Source organism: Orycteropus afer, unplaced genomic scaffold, assembly GCF_000298275.1.
Source record: "Orycteropus afer afer isolate SDZICR_OR568_19922 unplaced genomic scaffold, OryAfe1.0 scaffold00043, whole genome shotgun sequence".
NCBI classification, from domain to species: Eukaryota; Metazoa; Chordata; class Mammalia; order Tubulidentata; family Orycteropodidae; genus Orycteropus; species Orycteropus afer.
The window spans coordinates 975,769-1,003,711 of record NW_006921630.1 but is presented as its reverse complement, the minus strand read 5'-3'; the positions used below and the strand labels follow the sequence as shown (position 1 = coordinate 1,003,711).

Here is a 27,943-nt window from a genome sequence, read left to right as displayed (position 1 = left end):
GACTTGATGGCACAATAACAACAACAATAACAAATATATATATATATATATATATATATGATTATTCCAGGAGAGAGATGATAGAAAGGATAAATCTCATCAAATAGGGGGATGAAGGAAAATTGCACGAAATTTGAGACTTACTAGAAAGAACTCAGGAAATTAGCAGGTTTTTTTTTTTTTTTTTTTTTAACATGTTTAGAAAGAAGAGAAGACAGTCCAGGTTAGGGAATAGTGTGAACAAAAGTGGGAGGTTCAGAGACTAGCTAGGAGTCCTCTTTGAAGTGGGTATGGAATTTTTGTTCAGAAGCAGTGGAGGGGAGTGGAAAAAGTTGGCTGTTCTGACACTGGCTTGACCAATAAGAACAGGCAAAGGTTTGTAAACTTCTTCCTTGAGAAATGGGTGACTCCACAAGAGCTATGTCTAAAGAGGGACAAGGTAGACTCAGTATGCTGGATGGATCAAAGGACAAAGAGGCAAGAGAGGGGACCATGCTTGACAATGTTATCACAGTCTGTACAAAAAGTGATTGTGGCCTGCATCAAGGAGACAGCAGGAAAATGGATAGGAGGGTGATGAATAGGAGGATGAGAGAGATGAAGGAAGTATGATTGATTATGTGCAAGTACAGGGAAACAGGTGTAGTGAATAATTTCACTCTGTCATTACCATGGCTAATGAGGCCCTGCATCACTCTGCCTCCAACACTCCTCCTGGACCCTCTCACTATCTCTCTGGTCTCCCCTTTCTTGCTCACCGCTGCAGCCATGCTAGCCTCAATGCCATCTCTCAAACGCACTAAGTTCACTCACACTTAGCAGCATCCGATCTTGTTGTTCCCTGTGCCTGCCTCACTCTTCTCCCAGGTAGTCATTGGCTCACTTCCTCACTGTCTTCAAGTCCCTGAGAAGCATTCACAGGCTTTCCCTGTATCATATACCAACTTCCATTCTCAGCCAAGCCTACTTCCCTTCCCCACCTTATTTTTCTTCATAGCACTCTTCACCAGCTGACATTTATTTACATGTATATTGTCTATCTCCCTCAACTACTTTCCAACTACTTTTCATGAAGACAAAGGCTTTATTTTGTTCACTGATGTATTCCCAGTGACTTGTACATAATGTTGTTGTTGTTATGTGACATCGAGTTGGACCTGACTCATAGCAACTCCTCCTTGGGTTTCCGAGGCTGTATCACTACAGAAGTAGATTGCCCAACCTTCCTTTCGAGGCGTGGCTGGTGGATTAGAACTGCCAGCTTTCTGGTTAGTAGTCAAGTGCCATATTGTACATAATAGGTACACAAAATATAGTTATTGAAAAAAGGAATGATGTTGTCAGGAATACGGATCTTTTTTGCTTCACTAATTGATATTATGCAAAGGCATTCAATTGTGTGGTTCATAACAAATTGTGGATAACATTGAGAAGAATGGGAATTCCAGAACATTTAATTGTACTCATGAGGAACCTGTACATAGACCAGAAGGCTGTAATTCGAACAAAACAAGGGGATGCTGCATGGTTTAAAATCAGAAGGGACTGCATCAGGACTGTATCCTTTCACCATACTTATTCAATCTGTATGCTGAGCAAATAATCTGAGAAGCTGGACTATATGAAGAAGAATGTGATGTCAAGATTTGAGGAAATCTCATTAACAGCCTGAGATACACAGATGACACAACTTACTACCTGGGTTCAAATCTTGGCTCTGCCTCTTACAAGTTGTGCCACTTTGGGCTTTATCTGTGCCTCTCTGAATACTCCTTATGCCTCCTTTATGTTGTGTTTCATTGCCCTTCATTCACTATCTGATTTCTCAAAGTTCGGGCCCCAGTCGTTACTTTGCTACCTTATCTGTTTAAAAAATTGGACAGACTTTATGGAATTTTACCCATGGTTTGAGGCTTCTGGATGCATTAATTTTTTGATGCTGTATGAAACTTAGTTTTCCTAAACTAGAATAATATAACCCAAATATGCAACTAAGCATGATGTAGTCTTACTTCAATCATGAGATATAAATAGCATGATTTTAAAAATCATGTTCAAAACATATTTTAAAAGCAAATGTGAATGCTAGATATGTGTAATATTCTAGAATATGTGTGTTGTCCAATATGGTACCTATTAGCTATATATAGCAATTTAAATAAAAAATATATAAACTTAAAACTCAATTATGAACAATATGGAACAAAACTCAAATTTTTTTTTATTTTAAGAAAAGGGACCAGGTTTGCTGGTCTGACAAAGCCTGGTGGAACCCCTGAGACTATGGCCTCTAGCTGCCCTTCAGGTCTGGAATTGAACCTACTCCTGTGACTTCCAGCCAAATAAAAGACAGGCTTATGAGCTGAACATTTACATTAGGTAAACACACTCCTTGGAGGGATCAATCATGGGAGAATACAAGGCCTGTGTATGCACAGGGAGACAGCTTGGGGTGCAGGAGTGCATGGGAGGGAAGAGGTATCTATGGGGAGGAAGTGGGAAGAGAGCTGTTGCCTTGTGGGAAATTGCAGTCAATGTCATGGGACAAAGTGTATGTCAACTACTATATGGAAAATGAATTTGCTCTGTAAACTTTCACCCAAATCACAATTAAAAAAAAAAAAAAAAAAAAAAAAACCTCAGTTATTTAATCATATTTGCCACACTTTAAGTAAGATCTTAAAAGCTACATGTGGCTAGTGGCTACCATTTTGGATCACACAGATATAGAATATTTCCATCATCGCAGAAGATTGTATTGGTCAGTGCTCTTTTAGAAATGAAATAAATTCACCAATGCAATTATCTACTTGAAAGAAAATAACCAGCTTCCACAGAACTTAATGCAACCTTAAAATGTATATTCCAAATATTTGAAGCTTATCAATATTTCCACAAACTCCAAAAATTTATCCCGAGCCCACTTTCTTACTTACCATTGCCACGTTTTACCACTGTTGCCCTATTTGCTTCTCTCTGACTCAGGGGGCTAGAACATCTGGCAACCAAGCCACTTGGGATTCTCCTATCTGCTCTAACTATCCTGAGCATATGACTAATGATGGCACATGTCTCAGGTACCCTCTAATGTCAGTGAATTATAATTCATAGTCTTTAGAAGCCATATAAGGAACTCTGGTGATATAGTGATTAAGGCATTTGACTGCTAACCAAAAGGTCAGTGGTTCAAACCCATCAGCCACTCCACAAAGGAAAGATGAAGCAGTCTACTTCTGTAAAAATTTACAGCCTCAGAAACCCAGTGGGGGTCACTATGAGTCGGAGCCAACTTGGTTGCAATGAGTTTGTTATTTTTGGTTTTTAGAAGCCATATAAAGTCATGTCCCTCCTTTTCTCCACTGTCAAACTTCTTGAGAGTAGATTGTATTCATTGCCTCCCATAATCATTCCTTAATCCCTTCCATTGTGTAGGTGCTATGCAGGTATAGTCATGCAAAAGCAGATATTTAGGAAATTGAGGCTTAGAAAGGTTAAGTTATTTGATGAAGATGGCAGATTCAGTTAGTGATGAAACCAGAATTCAAATTCAGAGTTGTCATCCTCTAAACCTTGCACTCCATTCAGATCACCATGCCTCTGCCCCAGATCACAAGTCACTACTACACATTGACTTTCAAGGCCCAAAATTGATCATCTCTGCTCCAGCCTCTTTGCATCTGGCTACCTATCAAAGTAGAGAATGTGACCAGTATTGAGTTAAGAAACAATATCTCCCAGTGTGGAAACTACTTGGGTATTACTAGATGCTGTAAGAACTCTCTTACAGGTCCTCCTAAAGTTATCAATTCACAACCAACAAAAGCACACCTTGAAAGCCATTGGTGCCTTAACAGAACATGGCATACCATCTAGAAAGCACTTTTGAGTTCTGCACATTGATTTATGGTGTGGGGAGTTCTCTCGACTTGGCAACCTTTCATGAGTTTTAACTTTATCACTTGTATGTGTATAAATAAATATTTTAAAAAAGGCATTTGCCTTCAGATATCTATTGGAGAGGAAAGGCAAATTGATACAATTGGCAGTCATTAAAAAGTCAACACTCTCCTATTTATTTATTTTTTGAATTCAAATAAGTGACTTTTATATGGACATAGACAAAGGGAAGGAAGCCTGCATAATTAAATTATCCTTAGAAGAAAATTTGGTGTGAAGAACATTGTTGTTGTTGTTGTATGTGCTGTCGAGTCGGCCCAACTCATAACGACCCCTCCTTGGGTTTCCGAGACGATATCACTACGGAAGTAGATTGCCCAACCTTCCTTCCGAGGAGTGGCTGGTGCCAATTACAATTACTATGGACTATCTCTCAGGGCTGAGAAATATTTGTATTATATTCATTTGAAATCTTAATCAGATTTGATTTGTAGATACTTTCAAGAATATATACTCTACCATTGTCATACCAGTTCTTACTATCACTTGGCAATATAACCTAACGACCTACTAGCAGGATCAGAAAAAAGGGTTAAATGTAGCAAACCACACATATCCACACTGTGGTAACCATCAGACTGGATTCTGACCAGAAAATGTGAACTCAAGCCAGGCAGGTTCAAACTAGGGCAGATTTGATAATAACAATCTATTCTCTAGGTTCATATTGTCTTGTTCCAGACCCAAATACTCAAGCCATATGTAGAAGATCTTATGGGCATGGATCATTTTGGGATAAAAGAATCTCACCCTCCCCCCTTTTATCTGAGCAAACCATTGGGAAATCTGAAATGTTAAGGGTGCAAAACAGTCGTCTCCCTGGGGCGACACAAAAAGAGCTGACCCAGAGCCAGCTTCAGAGATGCCCTAGAGCTCATTCTAAGTGGAAAATCTTTTCATTACCACCCACCCCTACCCTGAGCCCCTCATTATCTGGATAGCCAAAATCTAAGACTAGTGAGTTGCTCAGCTGAGGCATGACTCATCAGGTCATTTAAGTTTGTCAGTCAATGGAAACCAGAGCTCCAAAGTCTCTATCCAGGACGCTCCCTGGGGAAGCTATTAAAGAGAAATCAACCTTGCCAGGTGTTTTGGTCCAGCTGGCCTAACTGGCATGTGCAGGGGCATCTGCTTATACTCAGGACCTGGCATGAGGAGACAGCCTGGGAGGGTGCTCAAGAGGGTTTGCCCTCAGTTTTCCTACCATTTACCATGGACAACAGACTGGAGAGAAAATAGACCCAGCTACTAAGAAAGCCACAAGGAAGCCAATGGACACCTTGAAACATAAACAGGTAAGACATTAAACTTTCCCATTGCACCTGGCTCTACATTTACTCTGGGCCTAGTGGGCTGAACATTATGTAGTGGAAAGCAAACTACATTTCGGGACAAAAAACTTGGACTTCCACCCCAACTTGCACTTTACTATGTGAACTTTAATGTTCAGTAATCTTTCAGACACTCAGTTTCTTCATCTATAAAATGGAAAAAAAAATTATTCATGCACAAAAAATGGTGTTTTTTCTTTTTTTTTTTTTTTTAAGAATTTCAAAAGCAATAAACCATGTGAAAATATTTTGTAAACCATAAAGAAAATGTCGTAATGTTATATTTACTCTCAAGTGTTTATTTCTAGCCACAAATATCTCTCTCAAGTTCTAAGCTCAAATTTCCAACTATATGCTCCACCAGTTACCAGTTACCACTGAGTCGATTTTATCTCATGCTGAACCCATGTGTGTCAGAGTAGAAATGTGCTCCACAGGGTTTCCAACAGCTGATTTTTGCCAGGACTTTCTTTCAGGTGCCTCTGAGTGGACTTGAATCTCTAACCATTTGGTCAGCAGTTGAGCCCATTAACCGTTTGTATCTCCCAGGAACTCCATCTACTCCACTGTTTTTCTCAATGACTCATAGGTGTGCAGATACCCACTCAGCCCTTAGGATATCTAGGTAGCTGGCCAGAGACCTTGGGAATCTACTCCTAGCTGCAGGAAGTTCCTTCACTGCTTTATATGACATTTCCAAATAATTATCTATCTGGCTGTCAAACCGAGTTTATCTGAAAGCAAACACAGATATCCTTTGGAGATATTGTGGGTATGGTTCCAGACCACCACCAAACAGCATATATCACAATAAAGCAAGTCACACAAATTTTTTGGTTTCCCAGTGCATATAAAAGTTATGTTTACATTATGGTGTGGTCTCTTAAGTGTGCAATACTTAAGAAAATGTTTGAAATAATATGAGAATTACCAAAATGTGACACAGAGACACAAGGTGGTACACAATGTTTGAAAAATGGCACTTACAGATTTGCTCGACCAGGGTTACCACAAACCTTCAATTTGTAAAAAATGTAGTGTCTGCAAAGCACAACAAAACAAGGTTGACTGCTAACCAGAAGGCTGGTGGTTCAGACTCACCAGCCGCTCCTTGGAAGGAAGGTTGAGCAATTCTGTAGTGATATCACCTCAGAAACCCAAGGAGGGGTCACTATGAGTCAGGACTGACTCGACGGCAGTGGGTTTTGACTCTGCCTATATGTGCTCTTTCTTCCATAACATGCTCCTTTTCCTGACTTCTCTGTCAATGATAACAATCTTTATGTGTCATGTAGGCTTAAGGCAGAGACATCATCTTTAGCATTTCTCTCCACCTCTCCCCTTCCCTTCCCCTATCTGATTAATCTCCAGTTTTCTTTTCCTTCTTAGATCTTGTCCCACAGAACCAGGATGGAACCTAACTCTAGTCATTTGACTTTGACAAATTTTTTTTTTTTTCCCGAATGAGGCTTGATGTCATCTGTGAAATAAAATGTAATTTGCACATCTGTTGTGAAGATTAAGATTACATGCACAAATTGCATGGCACCTGTTAGCTCAGTCTGCACTCTAACTAAACTGTATGTGTCAATAGTGCTGAGCCTTTCTCATCCCTATCTCCACATCTTCAACCCTGTTCTTCACTTTGCCTGAAATCACCTCTCTTCCATCCCACACATGTGCTTATCAAATTCACATCCTTCAAGGACCATTTTTCAAATGCTACCTACCTTCTGGCATCCAGAAAATGACACTTCCTTCCTCTGAACTGTGTATGACTCTTGCATTTTATGACTATAACTCCTGAGACATTTAACATTACTACTATGTACTTTACTTTTGTGTATGGCATCTCTTCTTATGAAATGTCATGTTTTACTTCCCTTACACATACTATTTACTTAATAAATTTTTTGAATGCCTGAGGATTCACCAATCAATTAATCAATGATTGATGCTTAGACCTGCCATAAGCAAATGGAAAGTGAGTTGGAAGTGAAGGGATGATTTAAACAAAGAATAAGACACCAAAGATACTTCACATTTTGTGTGCTGATTTTTTTTTTTTTTTAATGAACATCTTAAAGTCTTATAAAATAACTGACTGTAGCTGTTTTACATTACAATACAGGAGATCAGCTTCTTTCTCTACAGTTCACAATCAAGCCATTCCCTTGGGATGCAAACTGGTAACACTCGACAGTGGTCTGATAGAGTTAGATGAAGTACCTAGTCCAATGCTTTGTACTGGAGAAAAGGAGAGGAGGGAATCAAGAATAGCTCTGAATTCTCATATACACTTTGATGGTATCTGCCCATTCTGTTCTTTCTCGTTAGAAGCTGGCATGATAGTTACTAGAGTCGGCTAGCTCTGGGCTAGGAAGAAAGGCCTGGCAATATACTTTTGAAAATCAGCAATCAAAACCCTATGGATCACAGCAGTCCAATCTGCAACTGCTTGTGGGCAGCTTTCATTCCATTGTGCATGAGGTCACCGTGACCTGGGCCACACTGGACAGTAGTTAACAACAACAATAGCCCTGGGCAACCTGAGCATCAGCACCCCATAGTTACTAGGCAAAAAAGGAAGCAGAGAAATGGTTTCAGGAAAACAAAACAAAACGAAACAAACAGTGGAAGGAAACAGATTGAAGAGTTCCGAGGGAAAGCCTCAGTGGTCCCATAGGTGAGTTAGAGCAGCAGAGTGCAGACCACCACGTGGAGTATGTGGGAGTTGATGGGGATCTGTGATCACGGGTCTTTGTTCTTTGACTTTACCAATGACTTGAGAAATAGATCTGAAAACACCAGGTCTCAGGAATAAGGGTTAGAAGAACCTACCATGTCTGCAGGGCTAGAGCTGAGAGGGCTGGGCAACCTTCAGCCTCAGAGGCTTTTCATGCATTAGGAACTGTTCTCTTGTCTTCCCAAGGCACTGAATGGTGAATTGCAGATTTTTCCAACAGCGAATTAAATAATTTAAAATGAAATATGAGACAAAAATACTCTCAGTGTTACTCTGTGGAGAATCTGAACACAGACACACCAGAATGAGAGACAATCTCCCCATGCTTGTGTGGGGCTGCAGCCTTCCCTGAGCTGGGGAACACCCAGAACCACAACTCTTCTTCTTCATCCTCAGACAAGGCAAGATATCCAGAGGCAGAGCTTGCCATGCTTTCAGGAATTTGGATACCTTCCCTAAGAAAACCATTTTGCAATACTTGTTTAAAAGAGGAAGAATCTAAAGCTTTTCCACTATCCTTCCCACATAAAAACCTGTCAGTCAGAGTCCCAGGTATATTTGCCTCCTTGGAGCACTAAGTGGTGAAACCAGAAAGTGAATAGTATTTAGACTGCAGTTTCCTTTATGGGCTAGAGATAGAGAACATGAAAGTTTTTAATGGGTGAACTCTGTTTTTTTCTTTTTCAATGCCTTTGCCACCCTTATTACGTATTCCCACAGATAAATATGTATATATCCCTTTTCTCCTTCATTTTTCCATTCCAGAATATTGCTCTTTCCTACACCAAGTCTGGTTCAAGATAGTGGTGGTTAGCATTTCCTCTTCCATTTGCAAAGGCAATGCTTCTGTGTTGAATTAAGAACAAACAAACAAAAATGTAGCCACAACAAAGACAAGATAATCTGAAGAGATCAAGGTTGAGCTCCTATTTTATGCCTGTCTTTGATTTCTACTGGAGAAGAAGCTTTGAGGGAGATAAGCCTTATAGCCTTTCCTAAAATGATTACATTGGCATGTTGAACAGAAATTACTCTCCTTCTCCAAGGCCTAATCCAGAAGTCATCATGAGAAAAACTTAACTTCAACAGACAAGATACAAAAATAGTAAGCCTGGGAGATAAACAGAGGCAGGTTAATGTGACCATTTCATGTAATGTTGATGTATGGAAGAAGAAAGGTTGTTGTTGTTATGTGCCATCAAGTCAGACCCAACTCATAGTGACCCCTCCTTGGGTTTCTGAGGCAGTATCACTATGGAAGGAGCTCTGGTAGCATAGTGCCTAAGGACTTGACTGCTAACCAGAAGTCAGGTGGTTCAAACCCACCAGCCACTCCTCGGAAGGAAGATGGGGCAATCTACTTCCATAGTGATACTGCCTCGGAAACCCACTGAGGGGTCGCTATGAGTCGGTCCAACTCGATGGCACATAACAACAACAACATCACTATGGAAGTAGCTTGCCCAATGTTCTTTCCAAGGAGTGGCTGGTGGGTTTAAACTGCCAGTCTTCTGGTTAGCAGTCAAGTCAAGACACTACACTACCAGAGCTCTTACAAGGTTAATGACAACAAAATGGACCCTTAATAGTTGAAATTCTTCTCTTTCCCCACAGAGTGTCACCCTTGCTCCACATGTTTCCATAGCTTGCTCAAGTCGATAGATTTTATTCTTCACACTTGAAAAGAATTTACCTCAGACTCTATATTGCTCCAATGACATCCTTTGGTCTTCTTTGGAGACCTGGACTGAGGACTAAGTCTCCTTGATTCATTTCATTCTCTAGCCCTGAGGCCTGATTTAAACTTGGCCTCTCACCTCTCCCTAGGCTCCCTTGGATCTTCCCTCTCTGCCTGTTCTTTCATCTGTTCCTACCTTTTCCCAAGTCATTTCCATAAAATTCTTTTCAGAAAATCAACAATTGGTCATGTGGCTGTGAATGATGGCCAGGCTTGATGACTTCTGACAAGGAGTGAGGATACAAGCCAAGTATGAAGAGTGCGTGAGCTCTGAGATCCTGGTGATCAGGGAAGGAAACCTAATACACACTTGTTGACTGGCTAGCTGGCTGAAAGCCACAATTGCAACAGGCACATGTGGAAGTGGAGAAAATTCTGCGTCTGACCGACTCCAACTGAGAATTCTGAGAAGTGGAGAGAACTTAATATATTCTTTTTGGATGGACATTCAAGAACCATAGTCTAGTTGTCCTGGACCCATCAACAATGGGGACTCATATCCAACTTTCCATGCCTCTTAGTCTTAATCGTATCAACCCCCCATCTCCTCAAAGTGGGCCCAGCTTACAGCTCATAAAAAAAAAAAAAAAAAAGATCAGGAGACATGGTAGCTTAAGAACTTCACCTAATCTCTCTTTCTCTCTCTCTCATTCTCCACTTCTCACTCCATCTGCCAATCCCCTTCAACAGAAAGATGGCAGAAGGACTTGCCTATCTGTTCTCAAACCCTCAGAGTTCAGTTTGGACATGAACTTCACAGCAGCATGTGTGGAACAATGGATAATTTTCAGCTTAGTAGACAGCAAAAAATATTATATATATATATATATATATATATATATATATATTATATAATTATGTTTAAATACTTATAAAGAATTAATAACTAACATTATTATTAGGGGAGACTACACAATCCATTGTGTAGAGTAGACAAGCCCTGAAAGATGACAAACCATTCAAAATGAGTATCAGCAGAGTGTCCCTGGCTACTTCTCTTCTAGCATATTTTGGTATTGATTTACAAGTTGGGTGGGGCTGAATAGTTGGCAGAGTGGGGAGCAGGACAAGAGTTGAAGATAGGGGTTGAGTAGAACATAAATGAGAGAGGAGGGTCCTTGTATATCTACCATATTTTTCCTTCCACTTTTAATCAACTATCACTTTGAAGAAACTTTTGCCTATGATGCCTCCCCACTTGGGCCACTTGATGTAGTGGCTGGCACCAATACATATTGTCTTGCATTCCTACACACTCTTCTTCCTTCTTTTTAAGACCTTTCTTCTTCCTTCACCCTTTATTTCCTCCTGTGATGACTTTTTCTTACTGCCTCCAGGGCAGTGGATAGAGGGGCTTGATCCCTCAGTTACTGATTCTCTTCTGCCTTGGGGTCTCGGCAGGTGCATTCATCCAGGTCACAGTCAGCAGCAAATGGAATGACCTAAGGGAAGAGAAGAGCAGTTGAAACAATCCACTGTGTTGAGTTCTAATCTTTGGTTTTTCTCCCTTGGGCCTAGCTTAAGTATGGATGTTAGTATCACAAAACTGAAATTCAACAGTTCTTTCACGTCCATATCATGTTGTTTTAGGCAAGGTAATTCTCCCTTGCTTCATCATCTTCATCTGCAAAGTGAAGGTATCTGTAGGACCTACTACCCCAAGGGTATTTGTGTGGCTTAAATAAGATAATGAGTGTAAACTGCTTATACATTGTCAGTTATCTAGCAATTACTCTGTAACTGCTATTACTTCTAAGGAGCTGTGGTGGTGCAGTGCATAGGCATTTGGCTGCTAACCAGAAGGTCGGCAGTTTAAACCCACCAGCCACGTCTTGGGAGGAAGATGAGGCAGTCTACTTCTGTAAAGATTTACAGCCTTGGAAATGCAATGTGGTCACCATGAATCATAATCAACTAAATGGAAGTGGGTGGGTACTATCACTGCTACTTATGTATTGCCACTCATTTCTACAAATACTGTTGTAGTTTTTGTTGTTTCTTTGTCACAAAATCTAAAGCCAAGACTCTAGAGCCTAGTTCTCAGACTCTTACTTCTTGGTGTTCTTGGGGGTAACAGGATCATCTTTGGCACTTTCCTAAGTATGAGTCTGCTCCTCTTATATCCAGAATCAGTAAAACATTGCATCTCCCCAAGGTCTTGATTGTGGCTGGATTTTCTTCCAATTATATAATGCCCCCTCCCCATGCCCTACAGAGTTCAGCACAATTTGCTATATTCCTGATTGTGCTACTACCAAATGACAAACACCACTTTTTGAGTGTCCATAGTTAACATCCAAAAACTGGGCACTTAGAAGACTTAATGTAAAAATGGCAAAGATCCTACTCTTTGGGCACTGGCAATTAAGTGAAATAAAGATAAATAGGCTTATCACACACTAAAAGTCCAAGTATGCTGAAGAGATGGGGTAGATAATTAAGCAGGTGGACTGGAGAATGAGTGTGATTGCTTGGGTAAATTTCCCAGTATATTTGCACACACCAAGTAAAATGTGATTTAGGAGGCAATGTGCCTTCTCAATCCTGATTCCTGAGTAGGTTGGCCGCAGGTCCTTCATTAAAGATAAATCTGACAATTGCAGAATGTGAGATGAGGAGAGAATGGGCTCCTTTCTCGCTAAGTGGTCATGCTTTCCTGTGTAGAAATAGACTCCTTGACCAGTTCTGTTTTCCAAAGAATAGGAACTATTGTTGTTGTTGTTAGATGTTGTTGATTGGGTCTGACTCATAGTGACATTCTATACAACAGAACAAAACACTGCTCGGTCCTGCACCATCCTCACAATCTTTGCTATGCTTGAGCCCATTCCTGTAGCCACTGTATCAATCCATCTTGTTGAGGCACTTCCCCGTTTTTGCTGACCCTCCACTTTACCAAACATGATATTTTTCTCCAGGGAATAATCCCTTCTGACAACATGACCAAAGTAGGTGAGATGAAGTCTGGCCATTCTTGCTTCCAAGGAGCATTCTGGCTGTACTTCCTCCAGGACAGATTTGCTCATTTTCCTGGCAGTCCATGGTATCTTCAGTATTCTTTGCCAACACCACAATTCAAAGGTATCAACCCTTCTTCAGTCTTCCTTATTCATTGTCCAGCATTCTCATGCACATGAGGCTTTTGAAAACACCATGGCTTGGGTTAGGTGCACCTTAGTCTTCAAAGTGTCATCTTTGCTCTTCAGCACTTACTTTAAAGCAGTCTTTTGCAGCAGATTTGCCCAGTACAATAAGAAGTCTGATTTCTTGATGGCTTCTTGTATTGCTGTTAATTGTGGATCCAAGTAATATGAAATCTTTGACAACTTCAATCTTTTCTCCATTTATCATGATGCTGCTTATTGGTCCAGTTGTGAGGATTTTCATTATGTTGAGGTGCATAGTGTAGATGGTAGTCTTAGTCTTTAATCTTCATGAGTAAGTGCTTCAAGTATTCCTCATTTTCAGCAAGCAAGGTGTGTAATCTTCATATCACAGGTTGAATGAGTCTTCCTCCAATCCTGATGCCATGTTCTTCTTCAAACAATCCAGCTCCTCAGATTATATGCTCAGCATACAGATTGAATAAGTATGGTGAAAGGATACAACCCTGACACACACCCTTCCTGATTTTCAACCATGCAGTGTCCCCCTGTTCTGTTGGAATGACAGCCTCTTTGTCTCTGAGCACAATTAAGTGTTCTGGAGCTCCCATTCTTTGCAACATGATCCATAATTTGTTATGAGCCACACAGTTGAATGCCTTTGCAGAGTCAATAAAACACAAGTAAAAATCTTTCTGGCATTCTTTGCTTTCAGCCAAGATCCATCTAACATCAGCAATGGTATTCTTTGTTCCACATCCTCTACTGAATCCAGCTTGAATTTCTGGAAGTTCCCTGTCAATATACTGCTGCAACTGTTTTTGAATTATCTTCAGTACAATTTTAGGAGTGTGTGATATTAATGATATTGTTTGATAATTTCCACATTCTGTTCCATCATCTTTCTTTGGAATGGGCACAAATAAGGATCTCTTTCAGTCAGGTGGCCAGGTAGCTGTCTTCCAAATTACTTGGCATAGATGAATAAGTGCCTCCAACACTGCTTCCATTTGTTGAAACATCTCAATGGGGATTCTGTCAATTCCCGGAGCCTGGTGTTTTGTCATTTCCTTCAGTGAAGCTCCAACTTCTTCCTTCAACACATTTTGAATTCTTGATCATATGCTACCTCCTGAAATAGTTGAGCATTGACCAATTCTTTTTTGTACAGTGATTCTGTGTATTCCTTCCATCTTCTTTCGATGCTTCCTGCATTGTTTAATATTTACCCATAGAATCCTTCAATATTGCAACTTGAGGCTTGAATATTTTCTTCAGTTCTTTCAGCTTCAGAAATGCTGAGGGTATTCTTCCCTTTTGGTTTTCCAACTCTAGGTCTTTGCACATTTCATTATAATAATCACCTGTCTGCTCTAGTTGCTCTTTGCATTCTTCTGTTGAGCTCTTTTGTCTTGTCATTTCTTCCATTCACTTTAGCTACTCTCTGCTCAAGAGCAAGTTTCAGAATCTCTTCACACATCCATTTTGGTCTTTTCTTCCTTTCTTGTCTTTTAAATAACCTTTTTGCTTTCTTCATGTATGATGTTCTTGATGTCATCCCACAATTCATCATTGGTGTTCAATGTGTCAAACCTATTCTTCAGATGGTCTCTTAATTCAGGTGGGATATAATCAAGGTCATATTTTGGCTCTCATGGACTTGTTTTATAATTGTCTTCAGCTTTAACTTGAACGTGTATATGAGCAGTTGATGGTTTGTCCCACAGTCAGCTCCTAGCCTCATGTAGGCTGAAAATATTTAGCTTCTCCATCTCCTCCTTCCACAGATAAGTCAATCTGATTTCTGTGTACTCCATCTGGAGAGGTCCATGTGTCTAGCCACCATTTATGTTGTTGAAAAAAGGTATTTGCAGTGAATAATTTGTTGGTCTTACAAAATTCTATCATGTGATCTCCAGAGTCATTTCTGTCACCAAAGCCATATTTTCCAGCTACTGATGATTCCTCTTTGTTTCCAGCTTTCAAATTCCAATCACCAGTAATAATCCATACATCTTGATTTCATGAGAATTAGGACTAGTTGGCATGATTTCTGATCTGCCATCCAAGCTTTTGATCTGTTTCCCTTGGTTTGAGATTTATCGGTTTTTAGAGCAAAAAGCCAAATTACACAGTGATATGATTGGCCCCTGAGTGCTCTGCATTAAATGAGGTCAGTCTTGTAAGTGGTGAGGAGAGTGTCTGGCACACAATGAATGCTTCAGATATTAGCAGTTAGGAGTTGTGGTCTGCGTATGGGTAACCATGGTAGGTTTGGCTTTATTGTGAGAAAAATACAAGGAAGGAAATAACATCTTCAGATTTCTTGCATATTTTGCTATTTAGTCAAATTGACTACTTAGCTCCAAGTATTTCTGGAGCCCTTGGATTTTTATCCACATTATGATAAAATTTCAGCCTATTTGATTTTACAGGTTTAGCTCTAGCATATTAGCTTTGACAGTGTAAGAGGGCTAAAGGGCATCAAGAAAAGAACTCCTACTGTGGATGTGTCCAGAGTGTGCTCCAGCTGGCTGTGGCAGCTGCTCAACATGTGCCCACAATATGCTCATAATTCAGGTGGGATATAATCAAGGTCATATTTTGGCTCTCATGGACTTGTTTTAATTGTCTTCAGCTTCAACTTGAACTTGTATATGAGCAGTTGATGTGTGCACAGGGGCTGCAACATAAGAATTATTAACTTAATTGTGAAAATTAATAATAATAACTGGTTAGCACTTCACTGGTAATCCTGCCTCCCAAGAGGTGGTGGCTGTTATTTTCCCTGCCTACAGAGAAGTTCCATGGAAAGTGACAAGAAGGTTCGAGTCTTCCATAGCCATGGGGCCACACTCTTCTGAAGGAGTCACTGCACTGACAATTAGGGAACAAGTGTTTTCTATGAATCCATCCTAAAGTTCATTACCTTTAATCCTATCACATTAGGAGTTCCAATGTTTGTTCATTTTAATTCACCCTCTTCTTGACTGTTGAATAAAAACCAATCATGATGCATAAAGAAAAAGAGCTAGTCAAGATGTCTTGCCTTTATTCTTGAGCTGCTGCCTTCTCCCACCTCTCCCAGTTTCCCTCACTCACCTTCTTGGAGGAGAGTGTGGAAGAGCAGCAGTCTCCTCCATCATAGTGGCAGTAGGCTCGGTTGTTGATAGTATCACACCAACCATCTGCTTGGAAAGGCTGGTAAGGAGATGGCAGGTCAGTGTCACATTCAGCTTCACTATGCCTCACCCTGCTCTCCCCCTCCTCTGACTACAATATGATCCATAGAACTGAAGAGTATCCAAGGGCAGGATACAAATTGACCTAATGTTCTGAAGAAGTTGAAAAGTCTCCAGATAAGACCACTAAGCCTAAAAACCATCAGAGTTTACCAGCAGCACCTATTTCTGTTCTAATGAAGGGTCTGAATAACTCACTTGAACAATTTGATCAATTTTTTCACTGTTTTGTAATAATAGGTCCTTACATTATAGGCAGAATTTCATCAGAAGGAAGGTGGGCAATCCTACTTCCGTAGTGATACTGCCTCAGAAACCCAAGGAGGGGTCACTATGAGTCAGGGCTGACTCGATGGCACATAACAACAACAACAACATATTATAGGCATGTTATCAGAAGGGATCAATCCCTGGAGAAGGGCATTATGCTTGGTAAAGTTGACAGTCAATGAAAAAGAGGGAGACTCAATGAGATGGATTGGCACAGGAGCTGCAACATAAGCCAAAACATGGCAATGATTGTGAGGATGGCACTGGACCAGGCAATGTTTTGTTCTTCTGTATGTAGGGTTGCTATGAGTCAGAACCAACTTGATGATACCTAACAACAAGACAACAATATTATGTAAGTCCCTGGGTGGTGCAAATGATTAATGTCCTCTATGCACATAACAACAACAGCATAGCTAACCGAAGAATTGGAGATTGAGGACCATCCAGACAGGACTTGGAGAAAGGCCTAGAGATATACTTCCAAAAGCTCAGTCATTGAAAACACTATGGAGCACCATTCTACTCTGACATAGGGTCATCATGTATCAGAATCAAATTGTCAGCAATTAGTGGTTATATTATATAGGTTACAAAGTGGTTTCATCATAGGTTCCACTGGTCATCAGAAAAACCTGTGGATTAGGGAGGGTTACCTATAAAACCACATTTTACCAGTGAGGAACTGAGATACATAAAGGTGACAAGAATTGCCCTGGATTACATAGGAAGGGTCAGGCAGATTTGTGGATTAGAAGCCATATATCTTGACTTTGCAGCTTAAGGGTCATAACCTCCATCCTTTCTCTTGGTACAGTGAAGACTGGTATTTAGAGACCCTAGTGCCTGATGACTGGGTACTATGAATTCAAATGATGACTGTTCAGGGTCTGGGGTCCTGTGGCTCTGGTGAAACCAGTCCTAGAATGGAAATATTCCCACATGTACAGCCACCCCCTGCACAACAGCTAGACCACCGGGCTACAGCAGAGAAAGCTAAATTTTTTCCATTCCCTCCTGATACCGTACAAGCCAACAGAAACCAAAGTGGAAAAGGGGCCCAGGCCAAACCAGAGTTAAAGGAGTGTTTTACCCCAAAAGGAAATGTGTAATAAGAACAGCAACAAGCAGTTAAACAATAACTCAGCATCCCAATGCACTGTTTCTCCAGAGAGCCAACCCTGGTGGAAAACACTGTCCCACAGCATCCTGGAGGCCACAGAATTCAGGCCACCTACTCAATAAGTTTGGCTACTCTTCATCATGAGCTGATGCCCAACTCAAAGCTTCAGGAAACACCTCACAATTAACTCCTTGGGCAACAAGACAGTCTGTAGGCTCCCAAGTTCTGAAGCCACCTTCGGTTTTACATATGCAAGCCATTTTTTCTCCCCCCATCCTTCTTAAATGTCAAATAGATGGACTTTTCCCTATTTGACTGTGCTTTGATGAGATAGATCACTAAATTAAAAAATGCCCGTTAAATAATTTTCAGCAATTGAGTTACATCAGAGTGAGCACATCCAAGTTATTACTTCAATGTTTTGATTTATTCTATGGGGTCCTGAGGTCATTTGAACATCATACTAGATGTATACCAGTTTGCCAACCACTGAAATGCTGCTACTTGTGGGGTGGAAGTTAACAGCTGTCACACAGCTGTATAGCAATGTCAATGGAGAGCAGGAAGTGAAAATGAATTCTGTTTTCAACACAGGTCTCACTGGGATAAAAGACAAAGATTCCGTGACGAGTATGTGTCTTTAACATTGGAGTCAGTTATTCTGGCTTGCAATAACTATATAATCAAGATTTTGGTCCAAAATTCTAGCCAAGTAATAGAGGTCAAAATACAGTGAGCTGCATTCTTAAGATCTATGGATGCTCTTGGTCCTCTGAGGAGGGCCAGATATATTTATGGAGATTCCTAGTTTTTTTTTTTTGTTGTTGTTGTTATTTAAAAAAAGTGCTTGGAATATATTTTCCTCATCAACCACTGTATCTGTTACTTTACGTCCAACCCTGCCTGGTTCATTGGCACAAGTAAATCTGTTCCTTATTTCTTTTCCATGTAATTGTCTATAAGAAGCCAAAGAATACTCCAAACACTTCCCTGTATGTAAGTATGGTCTTCAGTAGTGGTATTAAAGGTAAAGCTAAAGAAGATCTTCCTTTACTTGAGAACAACTTAAACACTTGAATGCTTAATAAGGGCTCCTGGGGAATTCTTCTTCCCATAGTCTTTACCAAGTGTGGCTTTGCAACTTAAGAACCTCAGGGAAGGTGCACTGGAAAGAGGAACAGTGGTCTAGGAAACTTCTCTGGGTTCCACTGGACTTTTAATGGCATAGCCTGGAAATGATTTGTAGAAGCTTCTTCTTTTCTGATCTTAAAGGACCATCTGGGAAGAGAATGGTATTTATAAAAAGGAACAGAAATACAAAGAAAAGGTTGGAAAGACCCAAGTATTTAATTTACTATATACCTATTAGAATTAATTGCTCCTCCTCCAACTTGCCAAAAAGAACCACTCCACCCTAAACAAACACAGTCTCCTATGGCAACATGGGCCTGGGAAACTTGACAGCTTGAGTTCAAAGTTACAATGGAAAAAATAGGAAGAGAAGAATGACTAATTGATCCAAAGTTTTAAAAGCATCTGAGCACTGAATGTAGACTAGGAGATTTTAGTCTCAATAACTGAAAGGTGTAAGACTTTGGACATCACTCTCACCAGCAGAAAACTGTTCCAAGGGAGGTTACTAGGCTTAATTTCTCTGCACAAGGTCAATTTCACTGGCCATACATATACCTAATGCATCTGTCAACATTAGGAAATGAGTATTTTTTTTCAGTACCTGAACTTACTCTTTAGGGGCCACTTTTATTCATTTTCATTCTTATGATTTAGATAAAAAAACAACAAAAAATGTATAAAATGCCTGTTTCCCTGTCTTGTAACAATTTTCAGAAAAGAAAATGTACTTTCTTTGAAAACTCAAAGATGTCAATATGGACATTTATTATTTTTCACTGTATAGGAGCCTCTCTTCATTGAGCTATTTGCCACTTAGCTAATTGTGCCTTTTTAAAACACATACACACACCCCTCATGTATGGTTTATCTCTCAACCAGAAAGTAACACTCTTTAGAATTATGAACAAACAAACAAAAAGAACCAAATTCACTGCTATCAAGTCAAATCCAACTCATGGCAAGCCCATGTGTGCAGAGTAGAATGGGTCCACATGGTTTTCAAGGCTGTGACCTTTCAGAAGCAAATCACTAGGCCTGTTTCCAAGGTGTCTCTGGAGTATTTTGAACCACCAACCTTTTGGCTAGTAATTGAGCGCTTAACCATTTGTGTCACCCAGGGACCTTTTTAGAATTATACCGAAGGTGAACCTAGTACCTGAGAGAGAGCCTGGGCTATTCTTCCTTTGATATATAACCTTTAGAATAATTATTTGCTTTATGAAGGCTTACCTTGCCAACCTCCCAGTGCTAGCAGTGTTCCAGACAAGTGAGGTTGCCACATAAATGGCTCTGTGTAAGTGATGAAATATTAAGAGGAAAGAGTGTCAGGCTATCCTATCTGTACCACATTGAAAATTTCTCAAAGTAAAGATAGTTTCTGCCCATGACTTATTTCCAGTTTAAGGTTGTTCTTGGTAGTTAGCCATAGAGATAGTGGCCCTGTCTATTTTCATGCATTCAATCAGTCAACATTCCTTATTCTACACTTTCTGTGTGTTAGGTACTATTATAGGGATACAGAGATGAATAAAACATGGCTCCAAACCTTAAAGAGATCCACAATAGGCAAAGATAGCCTCAGAGTGATGAATGCAAGAATAAAGCTGTGGACAGGAGAGAAGAATCTAAACCATATTTTGGGCAGCAGATCTTCATGAGCTTCCAGTGGCTGGCTTTGTTACATCAAGCTTCTTGGAGGAGAGCTTAGGACTGGATGATTCTAACAGATAGAGGAGGACTAAAGGGAAGAAAAGGGTAAAATAGAGGGATGGGTGGTCCAGGATTGCCTATTACAGAGCCCATCCTCAAGAACAGTCCCCTTAACTTTTACTGATTGACTGATAATACCTCCATTACCTGAATTAAATAAAGAATATTTTTATTCTACAGTTTAACTTAAGACCACATTGATGTAGAAAGGTATGTTTGGATTTTAGCTCACCTGCTCTGCTCATCTACAGGTTAAGAGCTCAGTTAGAAATAGGGCAAAAAACCCTTTAGGTAAGCATGGGCAGAATCTTGTTTCATCATCTTGAGACGTGTTTTAGACCAGAAAATGGTAGTGTCTAGTGTTTAGCACTATTTTGTCTCTCTTCCCACATGATTTTCCACCTAAACCCTCTGGTCATGTGCATGACAAATTATAACCACATCTATCTCTTCATATTGATTAGGTTGCACGTAGCCCAAAGGAAGGCCTTTTCCAAGGCAGCTGTGGTGCATCATTTGATGAAAACCTTGCAGCAGATGGAGATGTCTACATAAATGTACACAAATAAGTGTGTTAATTTTGTTTTTCCTTCTGCCTCTCTACTGAATAACGACTCTGACCTGATTCTCCTTCTTCTTCTTACCCAACATGCCTACTTACTGTGTCTGTACTTCCTTGGTTTCATACCTACAGACAGCAAAGAATATGAAAAGTGGAGCCTTACTGCAAGGCCTCTTAGAAGCTTAAGAACTAAACTTGGAAGGTCTTTGAGGCCCCTCAGAGACCCCTGGTGACCAGAACTCTACCTGCATTTTTTTTTTTTTTAATTTTATTGTGCTTTGGGTATAAATTTACAGAGCAAAATGTTTACATTTTGTTTTACATTCAACAGTTCATGCACATTTGATTTCATGTCCCGATTACCATCCTAGACCATAACAAACCTTCTTCCCCTCCAGTCCCAGTGACTACTCCTTCCCTGTGCCCTTCTTAACTATGTACTCCTATCTGTCCAGCTTTCCCTCCATGTGAATGCTGCCCCTCTGATGCCCCATGGCTGATTGCTCTGAGGGGTGTATCTCCCTAGAGTAGGTGGGTGCATCACCCTTGGGTAGGTGTTGTGCATGTAGGTCTTTCTGCTGTTGGACTGAGAGCCAATCCATGGGAGTGAGTCCAATTCTAGGCCTGAAGGGTATCCAGGGCCATAGTCTTGGGGGCTCCATGAGACTTCATTCGACCAGTAATTCTGGTCATTTTTTTTTTTTTTTAATTTTATTCCTCATATTTCCTCCCACTCTATCCAGGATCTCCAGTTATGATCCCTTTCCTAGTGGTTGGCACTGGTAGCCAGGTACCATCTAGTTCTGATCTAGAGGTCCATCATATCCTTGGACTAATTGTTTCAAGGTGCCTTTGATTTTCTTTACTCTTCTTTGCTTCAGATGAGAGGAAACCAATAGCTGCATTACTTGCATTTCTTTTGAAAGAGTCACAGGTACATGAAATTGTAAGACTACATGGAGTCTTGAACATTATTTAGTCCATTGTCAAAATGATGAAATAGAGCCTTAAAAATGTGGTATTTCTTGTGTGCAAAGCTAGTTAGAAGCATTCCTGGGAGTACAGCCCAGCTCTCTTGATTCCTAATCTAATGTTCTTTCTACTATATCATGCTACCTCTATCTGATGATTTAATTACTCTTTAAGTTTACTGGGAGAGCAGGATGACTTGTCATCTCTATAAAAAGAAATTAGGTCCAGAGGCATTAATAATGAAGCAAGTCCAGTGATCCAACACAGAGACCAAGAAAGGGTCATATATAAGCACAATTCTCCTGGTTCCCCTATAACCTTATTTCTATTTCTCTCAGTTGTGGGTAAATGGCCATATCAAATACATTACCTGATACTATAGCTGCTTCTGAGGTTTGGAGTTTGGTAGGCTCATATTTCCCCAGAGGCTAGTATCCCTCTAAGGAGGTAGTACCATGTTCCAATCACATCAGCAGATGCCTGCAAACCAGAAATATTTATTTCTAGGCCAAAGAATGAAAAAGCCAGGCATTTTGCTGCTGGCTGCAGTCATTTGAGGAAAAGAGGAAATGGACCAGCTCCACTGCTCCAGTGTTCACCCCTTGGGATAAGAGTGGAGGAACATCAGTGATGTCACCTTTGTGGGTCTGCTACAATCTTCTTAGAAAATGTAAGATTAAAAGAGACAGGTATCTTAAGATGGATTGTCCAAAAACAGCCTCTGAGGTATAATCTCCTCTGGAAAATCCCATCTGGCTTTCTGGGCCCAGAGAGTTCTCCCTGCCTCCAAGTTACTATCAGTGGCATTGCTAGAAGGGTGCAGGGGCTGTGTACCATACAAAGTGACACTGTTAGAGGGTTAATATCAAAATTATTGTCATCAAATTTTTGTTTAGTGTTTCAGCATAACTTACTATATTTTTTAAATAAAAATATCCCTGCAGTTAGTTATAACAAAAACATTTGTCATAAGCTCAGCTTACATGTATCAATATACCTCCAAGGCTAACTTCTATACTAATTTACTTTTGAACTTCCTAATACCCTCAGGTAAGAGCTGTTATTATTACCTAATTACAATGATACTTCAAATTACATGATTTCTTCTGCATGAGTTACAAGCACTCACTATTGTTTCTGGTGCTACTTGATTTTATGTTGTTGTCAGGTGCTGTTGAGTTGGTTCTGTGCCATCCTATGAAAACATCCTGTTGTATTTATAGTCATTGATTTTTGTCAAATTGTCTGGTGTTTTAACTACAATATTGTGGTAAGTAGTATCTGTGAAACTATATCAATAACTTTTTTGAGAATGAAGTAGTAATAAAGGAAAAGGAGGAGAAAAATCAAAAAGGCTTCTGCTCAGTTATTAACAATGTTGTCATTAAATGTAGAAAGATTTTTACATTTTTGTAAAAATAGTTTTGTAGTAAGTATTCATATAATCTAAGAAATATTCCATTTAAGCAATTTATAACTATATTTGTCACATATTATTCTATTATTATAATTGACAATAACAGTACTAACAATTCTATAGGGTCTGATATGGAAAGAGGTCCATGTGTGTGTGTGTGTGTGTGTGTGTGTTATACCACGAGTTACTGTACTGTTACAAAATGTAACTACCAACCATAGTTACATTTCCAAGTTACTATGGTCTATTTTATTTATATATGCATTATAGGACCCTTTGAATCACACTATCAAGGGCTTAGAGTCTAATCATCTTTGTAGTTCCAGCTACTACTTCAGTACCTGGTTGGTGCACAATACATGCTCAACATATAAATAGGCTTGCCCTATTCTGAAGTGGGTGGATAACTATATTTCCTTAGCTCACTTTATAACCAGATCCTTCCTTTCCATTATTCCTTTGTTACCAGAAAATTTACTAAACATGTTGCTTTAAAATAAGAATCACATAACTTAGACACAGTTCTAGTGTGTAAGGGTATCTAAAAGCTTTTCTTACTATAAACATAGGCGATAGAGTTTAAATAAATCATATATACATAAATGTTTTCTAGTGGGTGAAGAATATTGGGCTAGGTGTAGAATTACACATTCATTTCTGGAAATCTGAAAATGAGAAGAAGTAGTAGTGTATGCAATCTTAAAGTGCTCCTTCAAAAAACAAATCTATAAATTTTGGGTGAAATTCAACCATATTCTCTCAATTCTGCAACTGGGATAATAAGAAAAGGTAGGGAAATCCCCAGGGACCAAAATGAATAAAGGAGCTGAAAACCAGAGCAAAAAAGGCATCAAAACCAGGACTGTTCTAGGAATCTTTGCAAATACCTGCAAACAGGTGGTTGGGTTTTAGAAAGTCTTAGGCCATTGCAAGGTGGGAATATTTTAAGTGGCTGTGTTAGAATTTTAATAAGAAGACTGTTTGCAAGGACCAATATGGAACAATATAGCTTGTGGCAATACAGCACAGGTATCTCAGTTCAAGAGCTTAGAGTCTAATCATCTTTGTAGTTCCAGCTACTACTTCAATATCTGGTTGGTGCACAGTATATGCTCAACAAATAAATAGGCTTGCCCTATTCATATAATCTAAGGATTATAATAATAGAATAATACATGACAAATATAAATTGCTCTTGGGAGCCAAGAGATTTGTTCTTCCCTACATGTTCAACTGCTAAACAAAAGGTTGGAGGTTTAAATTCAAACTTGGAAGATAGGCCTGGTGGTCTACTTCTGAAAAATCAGCCTTTAATATACTAGAGTTGCTGTGAGTTGAAGTTGACAGATGGCAGCTAGTTTACCAGTTAGCTACCTGAAAGAGGGCATTAGTGGTTCAGTGGTGTAATACTCCCCTTCTACGCAGGAGACTCAGATTCGATGCCTGGTCAATACATCCCACGCTCAGCCAAAACTTGTCTGTCAGTGGAAGCTTGCATGTTGCTATGATGCTGAACAGGTTTCAGCAGAGCTTCCAGACTAAGACAGACTTGGAATAAAGGCCTGATGATTTACTTCCAAAATTCAGTCATTGAAAACCCTATAGATCACAGCTGTCTGATTCCCAACTGATCATGGAGATGGTACAGTATCAGACAGTGTTTTGTTCAGTTGTGTATGGAGTCAACATGAGTGGTAGGCAATTCAACAACAGCTAACAACAAAATCAACAGCTAACAACAAAACCAGCCTTAAAGCCTACATGATTCAAACCGAGGTCTTGGAAAAATCACTAATCACTGAGATATGAAGGCCCTGTGGGTTACCAGCTAACAGTTGAACCACAGATAATATCCCCTTGAAGGCCAAGAACAAAAAACCAAACTCACTGCTGTCGATTTGGATCCGACTCATAATGACCCCTCCTTGGTTATCAAGGCAGTATCACTAGGGAGGATTGCCCAACCTTCCTTCTGAGGAGTGGCTGATGGGTTTGAACCACCAGCCTTCTGGTTAGCAGTCAAATGCCTTAGACACTATGCTGCCAGAGCTCCTTGAAGGCCAAGGGACTACTCTATAAACAATAGATAAGGAAAATATAATTGGAAGAAAGGCAATGAAGATAAATCTCTGTTGAATTAACAGAAGAAATTGACAAGTGGCCTGGTGTAGTGAACAAGGCACTGGAGCTGGTGGGGGTAGAAGGGATAGGACCTGGGATCGAGCCTTGTGGACTACTGCATATTACTATTCCATTTGAGGTCATCCAGCATCTGTGTATGGCCTCAAACCTCTGCCTATGCAATCTACCAGTCCTTCAGAAAAGGAAAAGCAAATATATATTTTTGTAAGAGCTGAACGAGAAGTCTGATTAAAACCAGTGTATCTATATCTGACACCAGGATGGACCAATGCAAAGACTTGACTTGGAATAAGGAAATAGAATAGAATAGAAATAATAAAATATTTTATTTAAAATAAAATATTTAAACTATTTTAATATTTTATCTTGTTGTTGTTGTTGTTAGGTGCCGTTGAGTCATTTCTGACTCATAGTGACCCCATGCACAGCAGAATGAAACACCACCCAATCCTGTGCCAGCTCCACAATCCTTGCTATACTTGAGCCCATACTATTTTATCTTAGAATAAAAATAATAAAATAGTTGAAAAAGTCATCTGTGGGAGAAATAGCTGAGGTGAATTGAGATGGAAAAAGAAAGGTCAACTGATTTCTTTCACCCATAATGGTCTCATATGCTTCATGGTACCCAGAGATGAAGAGCTCCTGCCAAGGACAGTGATCAAGGCCAAACAGCATAGTCATTGAGCACATGGGATGTGGTATCAAACAAACCTATGCTTAGATACCTGCTCTGCCCCTTATCAAGTGTTAGAATCTGAATGCATTACTTAACTTCTTTAAACATATGTCCTTGTTTACAGATTAGAACAATAACACAAACCTCATAGGGCTGTTGTGAAGAATAAGTAAGCAAATGGAGATAGAATATTCTGCATTGTGCCTGGCCCATAGTAAGCATTCAATAAATTGTAGTCTTATGAAGGCAGCAGGAAAACTTTCATTGCCTTTGCCACTGTGGGCTAGTGTCTGCGTTCTCCCCACAGAGTTTCTGGTCAGACTTCAAGATTCTGCCACCCACACCTTAGAGTGAAAATAGTGGATGTTCTCATCCCGGGAGCCTCCTGCCTCATCCACTCTCACCACAAGTGCAGGCATCTGAGTCATTGAGGAGCTGGAGCCAGGTGACAAAGGAAATGGGTCTGGAGCTGGTAAAAACAGAGTGGGAAAGGACTGGTTGGCTTCAGGAAATGAGGACTCTCCTCAAAACCCCAGAGGTGATTTGAGTATCTTAGCCTCTGAAAAACTCCAAACCATCACAGACACCTCTTCCCTGACATGCACCACAGGAAAACAGGAAGGTGAGAAGACACTCTGTGACTTCCTTGTCAGCCAAAAATAACTTCCTAGCAGCCCCTTTCATTTTGCTGCAAATAAAGACCCAAAGTGACACAGACACTCCACATCACAAACACACCCACACCTGCTTCCTTCACAAATTTTCCTCTTGGCCCAACATGACCTGAATCGTTCTTGCCCACCCAAGTGGGAAGGAGTGGATTCCTGAAATGGTAATGATGAGCACAGGAATGTTCAGGTAGACTCTGCATGTATCTGTGCCAGAAAAATACTGGCTCCAAATTAGAGCACTGATTCTCAAGGGATAGAGAGGGGGGAACAGAACTTTTCGCCACAAGATCCTTATCCAAGTCTCCTAGGGGTCTTAAAACAAAACTACTGCACACCCCCCCTGGAAGTTTTTGATCTGCTGCTCTGTTGACAAGCACAGCTTTAATGAGCTACTGTTACCGATGGGAATGTGTCCCACCTCCCACATAATCCAGAGGATTCAGCTACATTGAGACATTCTGTGGAGGCCCTAGGTGACACAAACAATTAACATACTCGGGTGCTAGACAAAAGATTGGAGGTTCCAGTCCACCCAGAGGCACCTCAGAAGAAAGGCCTGGCAATTTGCTTTAGAAAAATCAGCCACTGAAACCCAAAGGAACACAATTCTACTCTGACATACATGGAGGTGCCATGAGTTGGAATCAACTCAACAGTGACTTCAACTGGTTGGCAGGCAACTTGCTGAGTAGAGTGAGGCCTCCTTGTGCCTACCCTCACATTCCCTGAACCAGTGGTCACTTGTCCAACTCCTCTGCTCTTGGCCCTTTACCAGCTGCTGTGCCAGGACTGCACTCCACATGATTGGAACAAGAAACAGCACATGATCTGTGCAAGGGCTGGCATAGCTCTGGAAGCTGAAGGATATATAAGAGGATGGGGAAATGAGTCAGAGATAGAAAACCTGCACTAGCAAAAAGAGAAAGGAATGGATGTGAATCCAGGGAGGTCCTAGGAAACAATGTTTTGGTCTTGCTTGGACTTTTAGCCTTTACTTCTTTCTGTCTTGCCTCTTAATTCCATTCATGGGAGGTTGAGGCAGGGTGAGCTGGACAGGAATGTTCCTCTGTAACCCCTGACATGTGTGCCTGTCCCTCCCCCATCCTCACAGACACACACACACCAGCAGTTTGGTGTTTCTTGGC

At 40.3% G+C, this 27,943-nt stretch overlaps 1 protein-coding gene across 1 annotated transcript in view; it reads right to left on the bottom strand.

Moving 5' to 3' along the window:
- Positions 1-11,139: 11,139 nt before the first annotated feature.
- Positions 11,140-27,943, bottom strand: part of PAPPA2 (pappalysin 2) — a 513,722-nt gene continuing 496,918 nt past the window's right edge. Inside the window, exons 21-22 of the mRNA XM_007937607.1 lie at positions 15,979-16,077; positions 11,140-11,214 (exon numbers count right to left, since the gene is read on the bottom strand). Coding sequence (XP_007935798.1) covers positions 11,140-11,214; positions 15,979-16,077 — 174 coding nt within the window. The remainder of the gene's footprint in view (positions 11,215-15,978; positions 16,078-27,943) is intronic.